The sequence below is a fragment of the Musca autumnalis genome, unplaced genomic scaffold (genome assembly GCF_047663935.1).
Source record: "Musca autumnalis isolate F117 unplaced genomic scaffold, ASM4766393v1 scaffold_2, whole genome shotgun sequence".
Lineage (NCBI taxonomy): Eukaryota > Metazoa > Arthropoda > Insecta > Diptera > Muscidae > Musca > Musca autumnalis.
Window position 1 is genome coordinate 7,910,574 of NW_027411755.1, and position 23,279 is coordinate 7,933,852.

Here is a 23,279-nt window from a genome sequence, read left to right on the forward strand (position 1 = left end):
AAAGAATTCCAACACCTGATGAAAAAAACTCAAAAAAATAACCAAAAAACATCCAAAAAAATTGACAGCAAAACAAGTTTGTTGCCTAAGTCTTTCGTTTTAGTAATGTTTTGGGGGACAAGAAATAGATTTTTTTGTGATGTTATTTCTATTAATTAGCATAATTTCTTGAATTATATTTTTAGTTCAAAACGAACTCAAAACCTCAAAAAATTTGAAACCCAACAATTTGACATCATTCAATTCCGTTGTCTTGTCGAGATTTTCATATTCAAAGCTCTCCCCAAATCTGGGAGTGGCAGACCAGACCTAAAGCGTTTTGGCTTGCTTAAATGTATGCACCATGAATATTGAAGAACTTGTATTATACAACACAGAAAACACAGGCACACACAAATTGAAAGAATAAATAATAAAGAATTTCTGGAATTTATCACAAACTGAAAGTTTCTTTTTTTTACATATCTACAATATTGCTGGCATTTGGCATTTATTCTGTTGATGATGGCTTGTTTGTATAATATGTTTACATATCGGTTGTTGTATGTATTCCTGGTTTCCAATACATACTCTCTTGTATGAGTTTCTTATTTTAATGTGTGGGTAATTGTGTGCTAAATTAACCTACTCTATTTTAATTCACGCAAACAAGTTATACTACAACTGCCAATGTACATCATGGTATACACACAGTGTTCTGTTGTGTTATTAATAATGCTGTAAATTTCTCTATAATGGTGTTTTTATTGGCACATAATTTATTACTTTAATAATAAGGAAGACAAATTATAAATCATTAGTGATAATTTTTAAGAGAAGCAATTTAAGATATTATCATAGTTTTGCATATTTCTACAATTCAACATTTATAGGCCACTGTGGCCTATGAAAAATGTTCTATAAATTTTTATAGGCCACTGTAGCCTTTGAAATATTTTATATATATTTGTATAGGTCACTGTGGCCTATGAAAAATTTTTCATAAATTTTTATAGGCCGCTGTCTCCATGAAAAATTGTCTATAAATTTTTATAGGCCACTGTGGTCTATGAAAAATTTTCTATAAATTTATAGGCCACTGTGGCCTATAGAACGTTGTCTATAAATTTATAGAGGCCCCTGTGGCCTATGAAACATTTTCTATAATATTTTATATGCCACTGTGGCATATGAAACATTTTCTACAAGTTTTATAGAAAATAAATTTTATTTATAGACCACTGTGGCCTATAAAAAAATTTCTATAAATTTTTATAGGCCATTGTGGCCAATGAACAATTTTCTATAAATTTATATATGCCACTGTGGCATATGAAAAAATTTCTATAAATTTTATAGAAAATAAATTTTATTTATAGACCACTGTGGCCTATAAAAATTTTTTTATAAAAACCGAAAAATTTTCTATACATTTTTATAGGCTGCCGTCTCAATGAAAAATTTCTATTAATTTTTTAGGCCACTCTGGCCTATGAAAATTTTTCTTTACATTTTTATAGGCCACTGTGGCCTATGTAAAATTTTCTTTACATTTTTATAGGCCACTGTGGCCTATGTAAAATTTTCTATAAATTTTTCATAGGTTAGAGTGGCCCATGAATATTTATAGAATATTTTTCATAGGCCAAAAAATTTGTATAAATTGTTATCGGCCACTGTGGCCTATGAAAATGTTTCTACTCATTTTTATAGGCCACTGTGGCCACCTATGAAAATTTTTCTATCAATTTTTATATGGCACTGTGGCCTATGAAAAATTTTCTATAAATTTTTATAGGCCTATGAAAAATTTTCTATAAATTGTTATAGGCCACTGTGTCCTATGAAAAATTTGATATAAATTTTTATAGGCCACTGTGGCCTATAAAAAATTTTCTATAAATTTTTATAGGCCACTGTGGCCTATAAAAAATTTTCTATAAATTTTTATAGGCCACTGTGGCCTATAAAAAATTTTCTATAAATTTTTATAGGCCACTGCGGCCTACAAAAAATTTTCTATAAATTTTTATAGGCCACTGTGGCCTATGCAAATTTTTCTATAAATGTTTATAGGCCACTGTGGCCTATGAAAACTTTTCTATAAATTTTTATAGGCCACTGTGGCCTATGAAAACTTTTCTATAAATTTTTATAGGCCACTGTGGCCTATGAAAAATTTTCTATAAATTTTTATAGGCCACTGTGGCCTATGAAAAATTTTCTATAAATTTTTATAGGCCACTGTGGCCTATGAAAAATTTTCTATAAATTTTTTAGGCCACTGTGGCCTATGAAAAATTTTGTATACATTTTTTAGGCCACTGTGGCCTATGAAAAATTTTATAGGCCTCTGTGGCCTATGAAAAATTTTCTATAATTTTGTATAGGCCACTGTGGCCTATAAAAAATTTTCTATAAATTTTTATAGGCCACTATGGCCTATGAAAAATTTTCTATAAATTTTTATAGGCCACTGTGGCCTATGCAAAATTTTCTATAAATTTTTATAGGCCACTGTGGCCTATGAAAAATTTTCTATAAATTTTTATAGGCAACTGTGGCCTATGAAAAATTTTCTATAAATTTTTATAGGCCACTGTGGCCTATGAAAAATTTTCTATAAATTTTTATAGGCCACTGTGGCCTATGAAAAATTTTCTATAAATTTTTATAGGCCACTGTGGCCTATGAAAAATTTTCTATAAATTTTTATAGGCCACTGTGGCCTATGAAAAATTTTCTATAAATTTTTATAGGCCACTGTGGCCTATGAAAAATTTTCTATAAATTTTTATAGGCCACTGTGGCCTATGAAAAATTTTCTATAAATTTTTATAGGCCACTGTGGTCTATGAAACATTTTCTATTAATTTTTATTGGCCACTGTGGCCCATAAAAATTTTCTATAAATTTTTATAGGCCAATGTGGCCTATGAAAAATTTTCTATAAATTTTTGTAGGCCGCTTTGGCCTATAAATTTTTATAGGCCACTGTAGCCTATGAAAAATTGTCTATAAATTCTATAGGCCACTGTGGCCTATGAAAAATTTTCTATACATTTTTATAGGCCACTGGGGCCTATGAAAAGTTTTCTATACATTTTTATAGGCCACTGTGGCCTATGAAAAATTTTGTATAAATTTTTATAGGCCACTGTGGCCTATGAAAAATTTTCTTTAAATTTTTTTAGGCCACTGTGGCCTATGAAAAATTTTCTATAAATTTTTATAGACCACTGTGGCCTATGAAAAATTTTTTATAAATATTTGTAGGCCACTGTGGCCTATAAAAATTTTTCTATAAATTTTTATAGGCCACAGTGGCCTATACAAATATATAGAAAATTGTTCATATAAAAATTTATAGAAAATTGTTCATTGGCCGCAGTGGCCTATAAAAATTTATAGAAAATTTTATGGCCACTGTTGCCTATGAAAAATAAATACAAACTCTTTGAAAAATCCCTTACCGTTCCCCTTTATAAGGGGAATTTTCATGTGTAGCTCCCTAATTTATTACCCATGTACTGTTTACATGTTTTCATTCATGTCTTTGTTGTTTTTTTTTCTTTAATTAAAGTGTTTTTACCGGGAATTCTTTAGCACAATTTCAACAACTATGACGACAAGAAAGACAGGGGACAGAAACAAACAAAAAAAACTGGAACACTTGAAAGGCTTATCTTGCACTTTACCATGGCATATGGGAATTGTATTGGCAACTAAGCACACAGTTTTTTTCATTACAAGCTAAGGATAACCAGTTTATGTGTAATCAGCCGCAACATGTGTAGTTGAAATATTGCAAAATATGGTCCCTTAAGCTGTATGGGCGTCGGCTTCTTGTTTGTTTTGTTTTTTCTTTCTTTATTATAAAATCCAATAATTAATAATTAAGTGATCACAATCATTAGGGCCAACTGGCTATGGATTATTAAAGACATCTCAATGCTTGGAGAAAGTTTTGAAGAAAACAAGTGAAAAAACTTATTGCTTCGAAATTAACTTGTATTGCTTGGTAATGTACATCGGCAAAAGCTACAATAACAATTTGTCATTAACTTGGGTGGCAGTGCGTATGGTATTTATTTAGAAATTTCGTTGATGGGAAATATTAAAGAAATGTATTGTTGACAGCGGCAACAACAACATGTTGTTGGCTAATAAATGCCAATGTACTACAAAAGCTTGGTGTTCCCATCTCTCTTCCCCTACCTTTTATTCATTCATTGTTATAAATGCCCCCCAAAAGCAATTTGTAATAACAACAACGGAAGCAACTGGACAAGTGCTAAAGGTAATAAAAGGTAGCTGACCAAACCCTCATACATACATTGATCATGGAGGTAGTTGGTTGGGTTAAAATAACAATTTAAGCATTTATACTTTTCTTTTTTGTTAATTTTTTTTCCTACTAAATTGAGATTGTCTACATTTTGTCTACACAATTAACTACCACAGTTTTCATTTTCATTTCTTTCGTTTTTTTTTGCTTCCCAATTTGAGTGAAATCAGCTGCCATTATCATCACAAAATTGTTTTATTTGTTATTTGGCCATTGTGCCCCAAAATCTATTATTCTCTTAAGTTGAGTTGTGTATTGTGTTGTGATGAAATATGACTCATCTTCTAAATTAATTATTAAGAAATATTTTATAGATGAGATCTTTTCACATTTCTAAGATAGTTAGAAACAGCAACAAAATAAGCTTCTGGTGAATATTATTGTTGTATAAGTAAGTTTAGAGGGAGGAGAGATAGGTAGAGAGTGTAAAACTTTAACAAAGAAATACAATTTTTTAATTCACTGCATGTCGTGTAGTTTCATTTCCAGTTTATTGTTCTTTATTTTCAGCAGTACTCTTAGCTTTCATTGCAAATAAATGACTTCATCTTATGGCAACAAGAATTTATGTTTTTGTTTATCAACAAGAATATTGTAGTTGGTTTCAAACCAAAAGACGCAAATGCCTGAATGAAGTGCACGTATAAGAACCATTTGTTGTTATTAGGTTTCTCAAAGAATTATTGTTTTTTAATTTACATATTTTGCTTTCGCTGTTTTTTATGGGTAATTATATGGCATAAATGCAAATATTGTTTTGCAATGGTTCTAGAAATATTTCAAATTGAATTTTCAATGAAAAACCAAGTGTGGTGAATTTCTTGGGAAACTCACCACGGCCTAAAATTTGTAGAAAATGGCAAATGAGTGTATGTAAAGTCGAATAAAATAAATACTCTTTGTTCTATTCACGATTTGTGAAGAAGTGGTGAATTTCAAATTAATTTAGAAAATAAAATAATTTGCATACCTTTCCTTTGATTTTTTATATGTAATTACATACACATGTCTCTAAAATTGCAAATAATGCATTGCAATGTTTCCAAAATTGTTTAAAATTTAATTTTCAATGAAAATCTTCGTGTGGTGAATTTCTTGAGCAAATCACCATGGGCTAAAATTTGCAGAACATGAAAAATGAATGCATTTAAAGTCTATTAAAATAAAACGACGATGTTGTATTCAAGATTTTGAAGTATGTACATACATAGTAACAATGTGGTGAATTTCTAATTAATTCAGGAAATAAAATAATTTGCATACATTTTCTTTTTTGGCAATAATGCGTGGCAAATTGCAAATGTTGTTTTTCAATAGTACTAGAAATTTTTAAAATGTATTTTTTAATGAAAATCCATGTGTGGTGAATTTCTTGAGAATCTCACCACGGGATAAAATTTGCAGAACATGACAAATGAATGCATTTAAAGTCAATTCAAATAAAACGACGATGTTGTATTCACGATTTTGAAGTATGTACACATTGCTACAATGTGGTGAATTTGTAATTAATTCAGGAAATAAAATAATTTGCATACATTTACTTTTTATTGGCAATAATTCGATTGATGCATTGCAATGGTTCTAGAAATTTTTAAAATTTATTTTTCTATGAAAATCCATGTGTGGTGAATTTCCTGAGAAACTCACCACAGGCTAAATTTTGCAGAAAATGAAAATTTAATGAATTTGGAATCGATTTAACCAAAAGATGATATTGTATTCGCGATCTTTAAAAATTTATTTCAATTTTTTTTGGAAAACAAAAGAAAATTTATATTAAATTTTATTTTATAATTTTCAAAAAATTTTAAACCCTTTTTGTTGTAGTTCAATTAAACAAATATATTAAATTTTTGTTATTTGTTAATCATAGATCATATTTGAATTAAGTATTTGCATATATTTTCCAAACTTGCTAAACATACCATGTCGAGTATAACTTTTTACTTAATACAATTTTTTTTTATTTGGTTTGATTACTTGTATATTTTTTAATGACATCACATATAACCGGATGCACATACATAATTAACATAAGCTTTAGTAAAAGTGTCAAAAAATCATAAAAATACTTATGTCATTAAAAACTTATGTTGCCTTTTCAACTACATTGGAATGCATATTTGTGTAAGTAAGATGTAACTTATTGCCCCTACACACACTGTTGAAGAGGGGAGGGGAGCTGAATTCCCACAATATTTTTGTAGAAATGCGCAAAACAGTTTTAAGGGTTCTTTTATAGACATGTTTTCATAAAACAACAAATTGAGATTTTAATTTGTTGAGGTTTTTTATTGAGGTTTTAATTTGTTAAGTACATAAATACAAATTCACCATAGCCTAAATTATCTTTAGAATACTGTAAACAACTTTCTAAATTCAATAATGCTTACTAGAATTAATATTATGCAAATTTTGACAAAAAAATTGGGTGTGGTGAATTTCTTGAAAAACTCACCATATCGTAAAACTTATTGAAATGGAAAGTTAAACCCGTTATAAGCATTTTTCTACAATAAATATGGCAATAGGCGGTCAATTAGGAAAATTGTGAAGTGGTGAATTTCTTAAAAGTGTTCTCTAGTGCTGAATTTTCATAACCAAATACTTTGTCTTTAATTTTTTTCACTACTTTTATCACTTAACTATTCGACAAACATGATAAATGAAATGAAAAACAAAAAAAGTTTTTTTGAAAATTCAATGTTAAAAAATAAAGGTATTAATTTTTTAAGTACAAAAATACAAATTCACCATAGCATAAATATGCCTTTTTAGTACAATAATATTTTGTTAACCTCATTAAAGGTTACTAGAATTTATGTTATGAAACTTTCGAGCAACATTTTACAATGGTGAATTTCTTGAAAAGCCGAACATACCGTAAAAGTTATAGAAATCAAAAGTTAAAGTCAATGCAAGCAATTTTCTACGAAATCTTCCACAGTAGGTGGTAAATTCGAGAAATTGAAATTGATGAATTTTTTCAAACGTATCTATAATATTAAAAAAATTAAAAAAAATAATTTTTTTTAAAATTTCCTCATCGCAAAATTCAACAAAAAATCACTCGGCATAATTTCCTTAGTAAACGAATAGTTGTATACAACGTTCTTTCCCATTTTCTGTCGTTTTCACCTCGTAGTGAGTTTTTACAAAAATTCACCACACTCAAACTTTTATTGAATACTACATTTCAAAATTATCTCTGCTCCAAATTATGAAGAAAAACATTTTTATAGCACTAATTTGAAATTTTTAACAGTGGTGAATTTTGATATGTATCCCAAAAAGCATGGAAATGCCATAGAATTCTCATATAAAATCGAAAGAATATTTTGGATTAAAAAGGGACATTTTTTTATTGACAAAAATTAAAAATGTCAAATTTCATAAAGTTTTCTTATTGCTGTGTTTTTGCCAAATTCACCACGCTTTTTTATTACTCCAAAATAAAAAAATCCAATGTATGGTTTGAAAGCAATAACTATTATTGTTGTTATGGCAGAATTTATATTTTATATTATAATTTTGAATTAAATTCCATGAAAAATTTAAGTGTGGTGAATTTATTGAGAAACGCAACTCGTGGTGAAACTCACACAAATCAAAAATTTAACGATTTTTAGAACTTTCTATAGCAGAATTTATTGAAAATTAATTTCCATGAAAAATTAAAATGTGTTGAATTTTTTGAGAAACACACCTCGAGGTGAAATTCACAAAAAATCAAAAACTAAAGGAATTCTGCGACATTTAGTACTTAAAGATATAAGATTTGTAATTGCAAAATTAATTCAAAATAAAATTTTGAATTCAATTCCATGAAAAAATCATTTCTATCATTTGTTTGAGAAACTCACCTTGAGGTGAAATTCACAAAAATTAAATAATATATGCCTTTTTACAAGAGAATTTAAGGAATATTAAAATTTTCAATTCATTTTTTAAAAAAATCATGCGTGGTGAATTTCTTGAGAAACTCCCCTCAAGATGAAATTCACAAAAATCAAAAATTAAATGATTTTTATGAATTTTTTATAAAAGAATTTAATGAAAATACAATTTTGAATTCAATTTCATTAAAACTTATGCGTGGTGAATTTCTTGAGAATCTCACCTCAAGGTGAAATTCACAAAATATCAAAAATTTTATGATTTCTATGATTTTTAAAAATAATGATAATGTTCAACATCTTCCATATTTTAAATTTTTTTAATTCGTTTTGAGATTACTTTCAAATATTAAACAATTTGTTCCACATAAATGGTTTATAACGAAATTTGTTATAGAAATTATTTTTCTCAATGTCAAACAATTATTTTCATCACTTTCATTTAAGAGATCATAAACACTTTCATTTTTCGTTTATAATTAATCTTATTAAGACGAAAACAAACAAAACAACCACCGAAAAAATAACGAAATTTTGTTACTGGCTAAAATAATTAATTTAATTAGCTACCATTTAGAATTATCACTTACATTCTTTTATAACACTTTTATATGTGGCTTATAAAGTTTCACCTTTGTCACAATTTCAAATAACATTATAAGTCAATTTTTGTGTTAAAAATGGTCCATGTGCTTGGTGTTATGTATGACGTCGTGGGGTTAATTAACTTTAACCCCAGGCCACACATAAAATGTTGCCAAACTAGCAAATGACTGGTTTTTTATTTGGAGGTTTCCTGCCATGCTTTGACTTTTTGAATATAAAATTGCCCAATATGTGTGTGGCGCTATTTTCATAATAATTTCTTACGGCTAATTTTGCGAAATTAAATGTCAAGTACATTTGGAACGGAAATAAATGGAGTAACATTTAGGTGGTCGGTTGGTCTCTCAAACCCAAACCAATATGGCTCTGTCTTTAAATCACCCTTTGTTTGTCTACTAGTTTTTTTTTTTTGGCTCATTATTTTATATTTCCTATTTATTTTTCTATTTTGATTTCGTCTTAAAACTTGTTTATTTTATGGCTAAATTGTTGAGATGACAATAGCAATGATAATCGAATCGACTTTAGTTAAACAATGATTTGAGCACAAAATATCAGTTTTTTGGTTTTTTCTTTCTTGTGATGCCAAGTGAATGAGTTGCTGCCATGCCAAACCTCAAAATGTCTTTGTTTAATAATGATTTTATATATAGAAGACAACAAAATAATAATATAAAATCAAACCAGTTAAACACGAAGTTTAGTCATTCTTTGGAAATTTCTGTTTTAAAGTTGAAATCATGAAATTCAAACAGCAGCCACAATGGATCCATCAATGTTGTCATAGTATGTGTCTTAAGTCTTTTGTTTTTGCCTTTAGAGAGCATGGTCACCACAATTGAGTTGTAGAAAAATACAAGCATGTGTCTTATGTCTTAGGCTGAATTCTTTTGTCAATCGGAATAAATGAAAGCTTTTAATTAATGCAATAAGTAATAAAAGTTCTTTCAATGGTGAACTTTTAAACGATTGTTCGGACATTTGTTATGTTTTTATTCAAGTTTTCAGCACCTTTTTCGGCAACTACTTTAATTGATCCAATTGAAATTATGAGTTTTAGATAAACAATTCACGCCCTTTTCAGCATCCACATTGCGGAATTGACCCCAATTAAATAAAATTTTAAATATTTATATACAAAGTTTTTTGAAATTTGAAGTGTTTGTTTTCGGTTTTTGCTTCATGACCTTCATAGGTGATTCAATTTTTTTTCTCACCTCAGTAAAAATATTATTGGCCATAAGTGCTTGGATAAATGTATAATTTCCTTTTAATAAAAAAGTTGAAAAAGTGAATTTTGTTATAGCCAACATTTATATGTGTGTATTTTGAATGAGAAAACAATATACACTCAAAAATGAAACTATGTTTGAAACCAGTTTTTCTGTAACTCCAAACAATCGACAAGAAAGAAAAAAAAAACAAAAATATAGACATTCAACAATAGTTGCAGACTTTTGAATTGATATTGTGAATGAATATGGCATTTGATATAAAAAGTGGAATATTGATGGATTTATGAAGAGAACTATCTGCACGGCATTCACAATAGGGATTTACATTTGAGATTTATGGTCTGTTTTACAACTTCAAGTTCTACCAAACTTCTTTTTTTTTTTGTTTTTGAAAAATATTTCATTAATTTTGCTTTCAATCAAACGACAATTTTTACAATATAAGGCGTGGTATTGATTCAAACGAATTTAACTTTGAATCGTCTTAGAAAAACAGGCCATAAATATAGGGTTCCAATTTTTACATACGATTTTTTGGAAATATCGGCTTCATTAAATTAAAAATTAAAGAAATAATTACGATATTTTCTTCTCAAACCAATAACGATTCAAAGTCGACTTCTATATCAATTTTATTGTTTTTTTATATTTTTTTAATATTCATTAATATTTAAAATTATAAATAATTAATATTTAAAATTATAAATATTAAAAAAATAGCTGATGGCCTTAGCTGCTAATACTATAATTGTTTTCCATATTTATTATATATTCAATATATGATGAATTCAATAAATAAATAATATTAAAAAAGTAGTTATTTTAACGGCCTCCAGAAACAAAGAAAACTCTTAGAGACCTAAAATCGACACGGCATTTTTTGTTTAAATTTGAATATAATCTTGATTTCGGATCATTTAAACAAATTCGAGCTGTTGCAAATATCTTATGAAACTCAAATAATAAACAAAAGATTTTTTTAGTTATTTTATTTTAATTTTTTATTCGAATACAATAAAAATGTATTTTATATAATATTAATAAAATTAGGGCTGTGGTGAATTTCTTCCAAAACTCAAATAAACGCAGTTTTGTATTTATGATTTTTGTATTCACTAAACACTTTTTTTAAAATAATACTTCGAAAATTTTCTTGAGAAGTTTAAATTTCAAATTGAAAATCACCCTAGAATATGTTAGGTTGTTAAATTTGTAGCCTCTCATGTGCTTTACTATGTGCTTTACTACTCCACTGGAAGACCTTTCGAACTATTGCGATCATCCATAGATCAAAAACCCTAAATAGTCTCCAAATTATGGAATTTTTAATAGAATTTTAATTGTGAAATTCCATGCCAAAATATTACCTTATTTTAAAATTGGCTTAAACTATATTTTTGTTAAAAAATATATATTCACCACCACAAAAAAATTATCTAAATTTACAATGAAATGTTTTTTTCTTAATTATTTTACATAGCACTACGTTTTTATTTCGATTTGCATGAAAAACTAAAGTGTGGTGAATTTCTCAAGAAACTCACCACGAGGTTAAAATGCCAGAATATGGAAAATAAAAATGTTTGCAACCATTCGCTAACAAAGAAAATAATGACAGTTGTGTTTTTGTGATTTTATAGGGTGGTGAATTTTGCTAAAACATAACAATAACAAAATTTTGAAGAAATTTGAAAAATTCTCATAATTTTTTGCTTTGAAAATATTTATTTTTAATTAAATATTGTTAATTTGTATAAATTTTACTAGTGCCATTTAAAAAGCAAATATAAATTCATTCAAAAACTAATTAAAACATTTTTGTTTAAAAATAAATATTCACCAGTGTAAAAAATTGTCTAAATATGCAGTAAACATGTTTTTCTTTAGTATGTGAAATAACATTATATTTTTAAATTTGATTTCCTGAAAAACCAAAGGTGTGGTGAATTTCTAAAAAATTCACCACGCGGTGAAATTGGCAAAAAAAGGGAAAAGAAAAATTTGGATAACAATTTGTATACAAAGAAAATAATGACAATTGGTTGTTTGATGATTTTATGGGTGGTGAATTCTCAATTTCATTACAATGAACAAATTTTCAAGAAATTTGACAAATTTTCAGAATTTCAAGTTTAACTAAAATTGTGAAATTTGAAAACAAAAATATATAAAACTACGAGTATTTTGGCTGAAAATAAATATTCATTTAAGGAAAATATATAAAACTATTTTGGTTTCACCACTGCAAAAAATGGTATAAATATACAATAAAAATGATTTTCTTAACTATATAAAATAGCCATAAATAAGTAATTTCGAATTTCTAGAGAAACCCACCACGTGGTGAAAATGCCAGAAAAAAGGAAAAGAAAATTGTGTATAACCATTTGTGTACAAAAGAATATGACAAATGATTGTTTGAGGATTTTGTAGGGTGGTGAATACATAACAAAAATGTTCAAGAAATTTTACAGGTTTATTTTTTTAATTTTTGTAAATAAAAAATAATTTTTAATCTAAAATATTCAATTGATTTTTTTATGAACATTCTATGACATTGTCATGCTTTTTGGGTGAAAAATAAAAATTCACCACTGCAAAAAATTTCAAATTAATACTATATAAAATATTTTTCTTCGTTATTTGGAGAAGCAATATCGATTAAATGTGATATCAATAAAAAAATTGAGCGTGGGGAATTTCTATATAAACTCACCACTAGGTGAAATTGATGGAAATGGTAAAATACAACTTTTGCAATGATTTGATAATTTGTAGTATTTTTGTAAATTATAAATATCCATTAAATTGTTTATATAATTTCTATGACATTTCCATTTCTTTTGGGTGAAAAATAAAAATTCACCACTGTTAAAAGTTTAAAAATATTTGAACAAAAATTTTCACCAAATTTTAAAAATTGCAGCATTTTTTAAATGGAAAATATTAAATAGAATTTTTATATACATTTTTAAGCTTTTTGGGTGAAAAATAAATATTCACCACGGCTAAAAAAATCAAAATATGCTTTAAATAATGTGTTTCTTCATAATATGGAGTTGCAATTGTTGTTAAATGCGATATCCAACAAACAATTGAGTGTGGTGAAATTCTATAGAAACTCACCACTAGGTGAAATTTGTAGTATTTTTTAAAGTACAAATATTCATAGATTTAGATGGTAAAATACAACTATTGCAATCATTTTATAATTTGTAGTATTTTTTTTTACATTATAAATATCCATTTCTTTTGGGTGAAAAATAAAAATTCACCACTGTTGAAAATTTAAAATTTTTTTATCAAAAATTTTCACCAAATTTTAAAAATTGCAGCATTTTTTAAATTAAAAATATTCAATAGAATTTTTATATACATTTTTAAGTTTTTTTTGGGTGAAAAATAAATATTCACCACAACTAAAAAAATTCAAAATATGCTATAAACAATGTCTTTCTCCATAATATGGAGTAGCAATTGTTGTTAAAATTCGATATCCAACAAAATATTGAATGTGGTGAAATTCTATAGAAACTCACCACTAGTTGAAATTTTTAGTATTTTTTAAAGTACAAATATTCATAGATTTTTTAATAAAAATTCTATGACATTTCCATGTTTTTGTGTGAAAAATAAAAGTTCACCACAGCTAAACATTTTAAATTATTTTATAAAAAAATAAGAAATTTCACAAATTGTAATAATTTATTTTAAATTTAAAATATTCATTCGATTTTATACGTTAATTCTATGACATTTCCATGCTTTATGGGTGGAAAATAAAAATTCACCACAGCTAAAAATGTCAAATAATGCTATAAAAAAGTTTTTCTTCATATTATGGAGTATCAATAGTTGTTAAATGTAATATTCAATAAAAAATTGAGTGTGGTGAATTTCTATAGAAACTCACCACGAGGTGAAATTAATGGAAATCGCAAAGGAAAATGTTGGCAATCATTTGTATACAACAAATATATATTAGTGATAATTTGAAAACATTCTAGTGAGGTGAATTTATATTTTTACATAACAATGGAATGGTTTCCGTATTCGGAAAAAAGGATGTAGTGCAATTAAACTCAAAATATGATCAAGATTATCAATATGAGATTAATCTTGGATGTTCAGGGCATTGAAGAGAAGTACATAATCCGAAATAATAATACGTTAGTGTCGATTTGTTGAGATGTCAAACAGAGTTAAGGATACCACTAGATCAGATATGCTCGAAATTTTTGTGTGTATTCGAAGAGAGTAGGACATTTTTTTCTTTAATAAAATATGGAAGATATTATTAAAGCATCTATTGACAAAAAGGGGCACAAGTGGCATCATCAGTGAGAGTACCTCTCACCACACACACAATTCATATAAGTGAAAATCCACGCACTCTGTTTTAGAGGGAAGGGGTGTGTAGTTTTGACACGAAAAAAACAACTTTGAACATCAAGGCGTTTGAAATCATTCACCTAAAATGCCCTAAGACATAACCCTTAACCCTTTGAGAGTTATGTCTTGGCGCACTTTACATGACGATATGTATGTCTCATATCCCTTCAGTTAACTCTTCATATAACAACATCTTCATAATTCCCAGACTTGTTGCTGTATGGCCAAAAAATAACCAAACATGCATACATTCACAATTTTATACTGGTTATTATTAAAAAAATGATAACCACCAAAATAAGCAGGAGACAAACCACCAACAGTAACAACAAAAACAAACAAAACATAAAAAAACAACTTGAAAATGTTTGGCATTTTTTAAGCGAAAAAAAAAAATTAAAAATGGCAAACATTTTTTTGTTATTATAACTGGTGCTGGCGATTTTTTGGTTTTCGCTTGGCTACTCAGGCAGCTTTTGGTGTGGCGGCGACTATGCCACTTTTGCTTGTGGCAGACAAACAAGGGAAACTTAGTTTTTGTTTGTTGCTGTTTTTTTTTTTTGGTTTAATCAAAGGCAGCCAAAGCAACATAATGCACTTTTAATGTGTTGTCCAAAAAAGTTATAACCAAATGTAATAACAAAAACAACGACAACAACAAACAAATGTGGAAAAAGGCAAAACTCACCCAACGACCGGTTGTTGCTTTTGAAAAGGACAGACACAAAATGGCCCATACCAAAACTGAATGGTGTGTGCTGGGATGTGGTATGTGGATGATGATTAGTTGCGGTATGGTGGAGCTGGTGTAAGCCAAGAGCGCGCATTTTGAGGAGATGGCTTGTTGGCTTTCTTGACGACGTCAACGACAACAAACAGCAACAACGATGATGATAAAGTGAAAGTTCATACGAAAGTGTAGTATGTTTGTTTCTTTTTATTGACAGAGAAAATAATTGTACACAATGCTACATTCACATGTGTTTGAATGTCTGTCTGTACATAAGTACAAACATATGAATATACATATCACTCTCCAGCCATATGCGAACAGGTATGGCTTTGATTTTATTACAAAGCTAACAACATCTTCAACTTGCAGCTTCCAGTAATAAGCCACTAGAGTGCTGTGGTGTTATCTGATATAGCTCACCTCTACCTGTTAAGACATCAAATGGCAAATAAAAATCCCCTCCCTCCAGGCAGCTGCGTGTCACCCTGTGCATATGCGAGTGTTTGTTTTTGTGGTTAACAATGCTTTAAGGTGCGTCGTTGTCATTTGTCTACTTTTTTTGATTTCCCACGTTCTGTGTCAAGCATATGAGCGGTAAAGTTTTTTTCTGTTTAGCATAGACGCTATATTCCATACCCTATTTGTTAACTTGTGGTATGTGGAATGTCTGGCTGTGAGCAAATTGCAAAATCTTGTTTAAGAATGTTGTTTCTTTTTTTGGTGGCTTGAAAATACAAAACAACAAAATATTCAAATATTTTTGAATCTTGCATTAAACAGCATTCATAAATTGTTGGCTTATCTATCAAAGCATTGCTTGGGTATGGACGCCTGTATGTGTAGGAGGTGATTGAGTCAGGGTTATGAATTTTGGGAAAGAGCGGAAAGAAATAATTAAATGTTGTTGTTGTTTTTTTAAGTTAGTAGCTTATTACGAACATGTGCTAATATTCTTCAGATACACCCACCCAGGTTATGTTTGCTAATCATTTTTCTTTGTTCAGCAGTGATGTTGCAATCTTTTGGCTAGAACAACTCCTTAATTTTGGTTAATACCCATTTTTGAAATAAATTGTTCTTAATTGACTTCATTTTTTAATGCTGAGAATTTGTGCAGCATGATCATTTTTGTTGTTCTTTGCATATATTTTCCTGTGTATAATATAAGAAAAATATTTAAATTTTGGCTTCATATAGCTGGTTGTACCTCTACTAGTCGTTTAGATTTATAGACGCTATATATGTCTACGTCTTCCGATATCTTGTTTTTGAAGTCCAATAGAACCTTTTCAATTACAAATTCTATAGGAAATTCCTCTCCTCCACCAAAAATTTAACCCTTCGATTACAACAACAACAATAGTTGTTGTTATTATTATTATCAAAACATGAAACGCATAATTTCCAGTGAATTACGTTATGTAGTTTTTTTTTTCAGTCAGAATTTTTTTGTGTTTGAAATCAGATACCTTAGAAAATATCTCAGTAATGTGTGAATATTGTCAAAACAATGGAGCGTAAGTGATGCTGCCTGACGAGTTGCTTAGCGATTGTAAGTAATTTTAGTACTAAGACAGAGAGACGTTAGCAAAAAACAAAACTAACTGTTCGTTTAGCCTTCGCATTTGAATAAGTTTTGTGTGTTTTTACACGGACAGACGACTGCCATGCTATGTGAAAAATGTATTGGATTACATTCCTGAAATATTTGCTATGATTTTTGTTTTGCAGTTGTCCATAAGTTTTCCAATGAATATATGGAAAATATGTGTGTGTGTGATTTTGTTTTTAGTTTTTTTGGATATCTTGATTTATATATTTTTACAATATTTGTAATAACATTAAAATAAGTAAAGTAAATAAATTGTGTGTGAAATATTGAAAAATTTTATATGCTTATTTGTTATAAAAAATAAAATTATTAAAACTATTTTTTTTTGTTTTATATTTTACGTAGAGATGATACATAGATATAAATAAATGTTTTTTAGTACTTGTTTGTATACTTTTAAATTAAATTATTATGAAATAACTAATATTTCTAATAACATTTAAAAAAATTTTAAAAATATTTTTTTTTAATTTTTAATGGGGAATATTATAAATTCATATTATTTCAACAACTTTTATTATTTGTATATATTTATGTATATATTTAAAATCAAGTGTCTGATCTTGTTTTCGAGTTATACAAAATGCATCAAATTTTTAAATAATTTTTAAGTTAATTATTTAATAAAATAAATGTATTTCTAATATTTTTATATTTGTAAATTAAATATATCAAATACATTTTTAAAAATAAAACAATAAACTTTCTGATAGGAAGTATTAAAAATTATCTTGGTCTCTCAATTTTAATTTTTGTATTTGTTATTAATTAATAAATAATTTATAAATATTAGAAAAAAACAATAAGAAATTTACATATATAGTCTAAAAATAGAAAATATAAAGATATAATTTTATTTTATTTTTAATGTTTTATATTCTGGTAAAAAAAATAAAAAAAGGAAATGTAAAATGAAAATTATTTTTCGATTTTGTTTAATTCATTTGTTACAAGAAAATAATTTACACAAATAAATAAATAAGATGAATAACTTTTTTTTAATATTTTTACAAGATAATAAAATAAAATATAGTAATTTTTTATTCTCTATTTTTATTTAGAGATTATATACATTTCTTAATGTTTTTATTTCAAAAATTTTAAATTATTTATTAATGAATAACAAATATAAAAAATAAAATAATAGAAACTTATATAGGACATATATAAAAATAATGATTTACAAAATTATGACGTTTTCTGCATGTCTTAAATATATTACTTATTATATAAAATAAACAAAAATTGAAAACATAATAAATTATTGTTTTATTTTCTATTTTATGTAATGATAATGGATATTTCTTATCTAGTATTTTTATACTTTTAAATTATTTATAACAAAAATAAAAAATATCTCTATCCTAATTTTTTTATTTATTTTTAAATAAAAAAACAATATATAAAATGAAATTTTTAGAAATAAAATACCAAAAAATTTATAAAGAAAATATCAAATATTATAATGATCTCTACATTTTTTGTATTTCGTCTTTTCAAAATAATTTGGCTTAATCCCATTGTTGTTGTTTTATTCTTTTTTAAACAACTAATTTATTAGGGGAAAAAGATTGGCATTGTTCGTCAAGGGGTAAGGCAAGGAAGACTAGTTTCGATCCACGCCACTGGCTCTCATCAGTTCCTTTGTTTCTTGTTTGTGGATATTCTCCACCGAAGTTATTTTTCAATAACTTCTTCAACAAGAAACTTTTTATACCCAAACATCAATCGTCAGCTCGAAGTATAAAGGTGAACAAAGAAAAAACTTCAATGAGAAATTTTCGTCGGAGTTGTGTTAAGTTGCCAAAGAAAAACTTGTCATTGAAGTTTTTTCTTTGTACACCTTTATACTTCGAGCTGACGATTGATGTTTGGGTATAAAAAGTTTCTTGTTGAAGAAGTTATTGAAAAATAACTTCGGTGGAGAATATCCACAAACAAGAAACAAGGGAACTGATGAGATCCAGTGGCGTGGATCGAAACTAGTCTTCCTTGCCTTACCCCTTGGCGAACAATGCCAATCTTTTTCCACTAATAAATTAGTTGTTTTAAAATAATAAAACAACAACAATGGGATTAAGCCAAATTATTTTGAAAAGACAAAATTGAATTAGCTATCCCAATAAAAAACGACGCCTCCCACCAATGTTCGGTTTTTTGTCTTTCTTTAATAAATTACTTATTATCTAAAATAAAAAAAAACAAAACTTAAATCATTTTTCATGGATATGTTTAATCTAATTTTAATATTTTTAAACTTTATAATAACAAAACTGAAAATAGAACTAAATATTAAAAAGTTTTATTTTTAATATTTTTTAAAGAGATTCACTTTTTAGTTTTATATTGTTTGGCTTTAGGTAATTAAAAAACGAAGTTTTTCATTTTTGTTTTAATTCTTTATTTATCTGCTATTTCGATTGCCGTCGGTAATCATGTTCAGGGATATGTTTTAGTAAGAAATACGGCTATTCAGTTCTAATATCACCATCAAATTTTTTTTTAAGATAATATTACAATTTATCCAACATTTTTGGTAATTTGTTATATATTGTAAAATTATTTATTATAACATTTTAATTTATTATATTTATTTTTATTATATTTATATACTCTTTGTATGTTTTCAAAATTTTATCGTTTTTAAATTTTAAAACAATTTTTTAAAATAAAATAGAATAAACAGATTTTTAAAATATTTAAAACGAAATATTTATATAAAAAATTAAATTTTAGCTCGATTAATTCAAATAATTAATTAAAAGCTTTCATAAAATAATGGCCTTCGTCCTAAAAAGACAATAACAAATATTTAAATTTAATTTTAAAATAATTAAAAAAATTAAAAATAATAAAAAATGTTGTTGTTATTCAAATGTTTGAATACAACACAATATGAACATAAGATGAAATAAATACATAAAGATTTAAAAATAAAATGTTAAAAAATATTTTAGAATGACTATTTAGAACTATATAAAATAAAAACAATAATACTTATATAATTATTTTTTTTTATATACATTTTATTAAATTAAAATTTAATTGTTTTCATTTTTCATATTTTAAAAATATTTAAAAAAAATATATATATATATATTTTTTTTTTAATAACAATTTGTAAAATAAGAAAAATATATTTTTTAAATATTTAATTTATATTAATTTTTTATTGATTTATATTGATTTTTTGTAATGTTGCTAATATACATAAATATTTTACAATTATTAATTATTCTAATTAATTATTGAATTAATTATTTTAAATTTTTTGTATATTCATTTTGAGATGGATATTTTCATTATTTAAAAAAATATTATTATTTAAAATAATATTTATTATTTAAAAAATATAAAAACTGATTAAAACGACAATCCCACGGCAGCGGGTTCTTTCGTACCGGATTGACCCGAAACCATTGTGTTTCGGCCAGCGGCTGCCAACCCAGCAAAAAACCTATGCTTATATGTAGGTTTCTAGCTGCTACAACAACAACAACAACAATATTTAATATTATTATTTCTTATTTAAGAAACATCTTATTGTTTTAATTATTTTATAATTTAAAAATTTTTATTTAAAAATATTTTTTATACCCTCAGCATTTACGGGCAAAATGTACCTCTTCAAAATAATGGTTTTAGACCCCAAGTAAGTTTGGACGAAATCCGTTTCAGACAATTTGGAGTCGATTTAGCAATGTCCGTCCGACTGTCCGTCTACTGGTGCGCACGATAACTATCGAATGGATTAAGCGATTTGGTCCAAAATTTGGCTCTCATAATATTTTGTCCAAACTTACTTTAAGTTTGAAGATGGGCCATGTCGGTTTAATCCCTCGGGTACTTCCCAACAAAATTTCACAATTTTGTGCAAAAATTATGTGCACGATAACCCGCGAAGAGACTTACCGAATTGATTCATACCTTGCACATCGTAATATTTCTACCACACATAGATCTAGTGCAAATATGAACTATATCGGTGCAATCCTTCGGGTACCTCCCATATAAAATTTCGGTCCGAATGCTGTAAAACCCCTCTATGGCACCATGTGTAGAGAATGGAACGGATAAACCGGTTAGGTCCAAAATTTGGCAGTCGTAATATTTTGTGCAAAATTCAAACAGGTTCTAAGATTTGCTAAAATGGTACCAGCGGTATGGTACTCACAAAACGGAGCAACCGATTTGATCCAAACTTTGGGTCTTAAAATATGTTGTCCAAACTTAGTTTATGTTCAAAATTGGGCAAGCATATGTTTCCTGATACTAAACTCTAACAGAAATGACAAGCGGATTCGATATCTGTCGAGAGGAATGACTTTTAAAATAAGACCCTCTTCCCCCGCAAAGTTTTTTCCTTTAATCCAAATCCATATTTTTAGCGGTTCATACTTCCAAAATTTTGAAAACCCCTCAATACATTCGTTTTTTGGGAAAAAAGTGTGGGGCTGTGGGTATATCTTGTCGGCAAAGCCGACTGATACTTTTTTACTTGTTAATAAAATTGTTTTAAATAAATTAAAAAAAAAAATATTCTAAATATTTAATAAGATATATTTAAAACCTTTATTTAATACAACACTTTTTGTCATTTTTATTTGTTGTTTATTTTAAAATTATTAATTATTAAATTAAGTATTTAGATATATTCTATTTGATGTGGAGATCATCGACATTTTTAAGTAAAATTAATAGTATTTCAAATACAATTTTAAAAATAACATATTAATATACATATATGTGTGTAAACATTTTTATAATTTTTAGTAATTAAAAAAATATTAAAAAATATAATAAAATTGTTAATACTTTAATTAAGACAATATTTGCAAACTAATTCAGCTTAATTTCGGTTTTTATGTTATTTGTTTGTGCAATAATAAAAATATGTAATGTTCTCTACAAATTTTTTCAATATTTTTATATATTGGAAAAAATATAGAAAATTAAAAAAATATTTCATTGGGCTTCTGTTATTTTCTATTATTCATTATTTTAATAAATTTGTAAATTATATATTTTAGATATATTTTATTTGATGTGGAGATCATCGACATATTAAATTATTTTTTTTATTATTTTATTAAATTTTACATTATTTATTATATGTTTTTATTTATTAAAAAAATCTAAATTTTCTGTTAAGGGACGTATTAAAATGTTGCTTGTATAAACGAATTATAAATTATTTTGTATTTAAATATTTATATTATATTTAGTTTTTTTTTAATTTTTATTTTTTTTCTTCTAATTTTTCAATCTATAATTTTTATTACTTTTTAAACAATCCCAATTTATTTTTTAATTTAAAACCAACATTTTACTAATAATTTTATTTTTGCTCTTCTTTCTCTTTACAGTTCTATTACAATTAGTGTTTGAATTTGCAAACAAAATTTAAAAAACGTTAATAAAATACGGTTTCCATTAAAAGAAAAAACAGAATATAAGGGCGTGTTGCGATCATGGGGAGCTTGACGGCGGCCAGTTTACAATGGCTGTCCGCTTTCATTTGTTTGTTATTGTTAAGCTGTTGTAGTGTTAAGGCAGCCGATGATGTATTTTCATGTCCAAATGGTAAGTTTTGCAAAATATAAATATATTTAAATATTATTAACAAAGTTAAGAGTTAAGTTAACAAAACTTTGGCAGGTTGAACAAATAAACATTTACATTTTATTAACAAAAACACTTTGGTTGGTTGACATTTTCGTGGAATCAATAAAAGAGTGTTAGTTTTGAAACGAAATTAAATATTTATTTTGTTATGGTCCAATGGTTGTGTCTTCTTGACCAACACCTTATGCACATACCGTGTTTTGGTGATTTCCAAACAAAGAGCAATAAACTAAATTACAAAAAACATCTACAACAAATATATTACATTGGTGCAGTGAGCAATGTCCGCATGCAGGTGTAATATATGATAATCACCTGCATTTTATGCACCCCATTGCCGTTCGTTATATTTAATAGTGGGTTTTGAGCAATTTGTTTGGTATTTCTTTCTTCTGTTCGTCATTTCGATATTTTTCGATTGATTTAAAGACTTGAAGAAATAATTGATTTTCCTGCGCTGCAAGGCACTGCATTGTCAGGTGTTGTTTTTTTGTTTTGTTATTTAAATGTTACACTGCAGTGTGACACAACACAAGTAGAAAGAAGTAAAAACTGTAACGTTTTTTGTTGTAATGTAACAGCAACAACAACGGTGATTGCAAAAGTCTGATTTGTTGCCATGGAGTGACGGTTAAGAGGAATATTAACAATGGAGTTTTATTTTAGTTTATGTGCCATATATGCATGTATGTATGCACTGAAGTAGTGTGACCCAATTATAAGACATATTTTTTGAAAATATGTTGAAAAATGCAGTAAGACGTACACGTATTTGGAATAATAATAGTAGAGGGGTAGGCATGCTTGGAGATATGTTACAAATTTACATTGTTTAAATGTATAATTAAAA

General features: G+C 26.9%; 1 protein-coding gene across 6 annotated transcripts in view; it reads left to right on the forward strand.

Annotated features, from left to right (window-relative positions):
- The window catches only part of uif (sushi, von Willebrand factor type A, EGF and pentraxin domain-containing protein uif), a 92,525-nt gene that overhangs the window by 10,439 nt on the left and 58,807 nt on the right, over positions 1-23,279 (forward strand). For all 6 annotated transcript variants that reach the window (XM_073966802.1, XM_073966807.1, XM_073966801.1 and 3 more), the window contains exon 2: positions 22,171-22,387. In XM_073966802.1, the coding sequence (XP_073822903.1) occupies positions 22,276-22,387 (112 nt within the window). In that variant the 5' untranslated portion in view covers positions 22,171-22,275. The remainder of the gene's footprint in view (positions 1-22,170; positions 22,388-23,279) is intronic.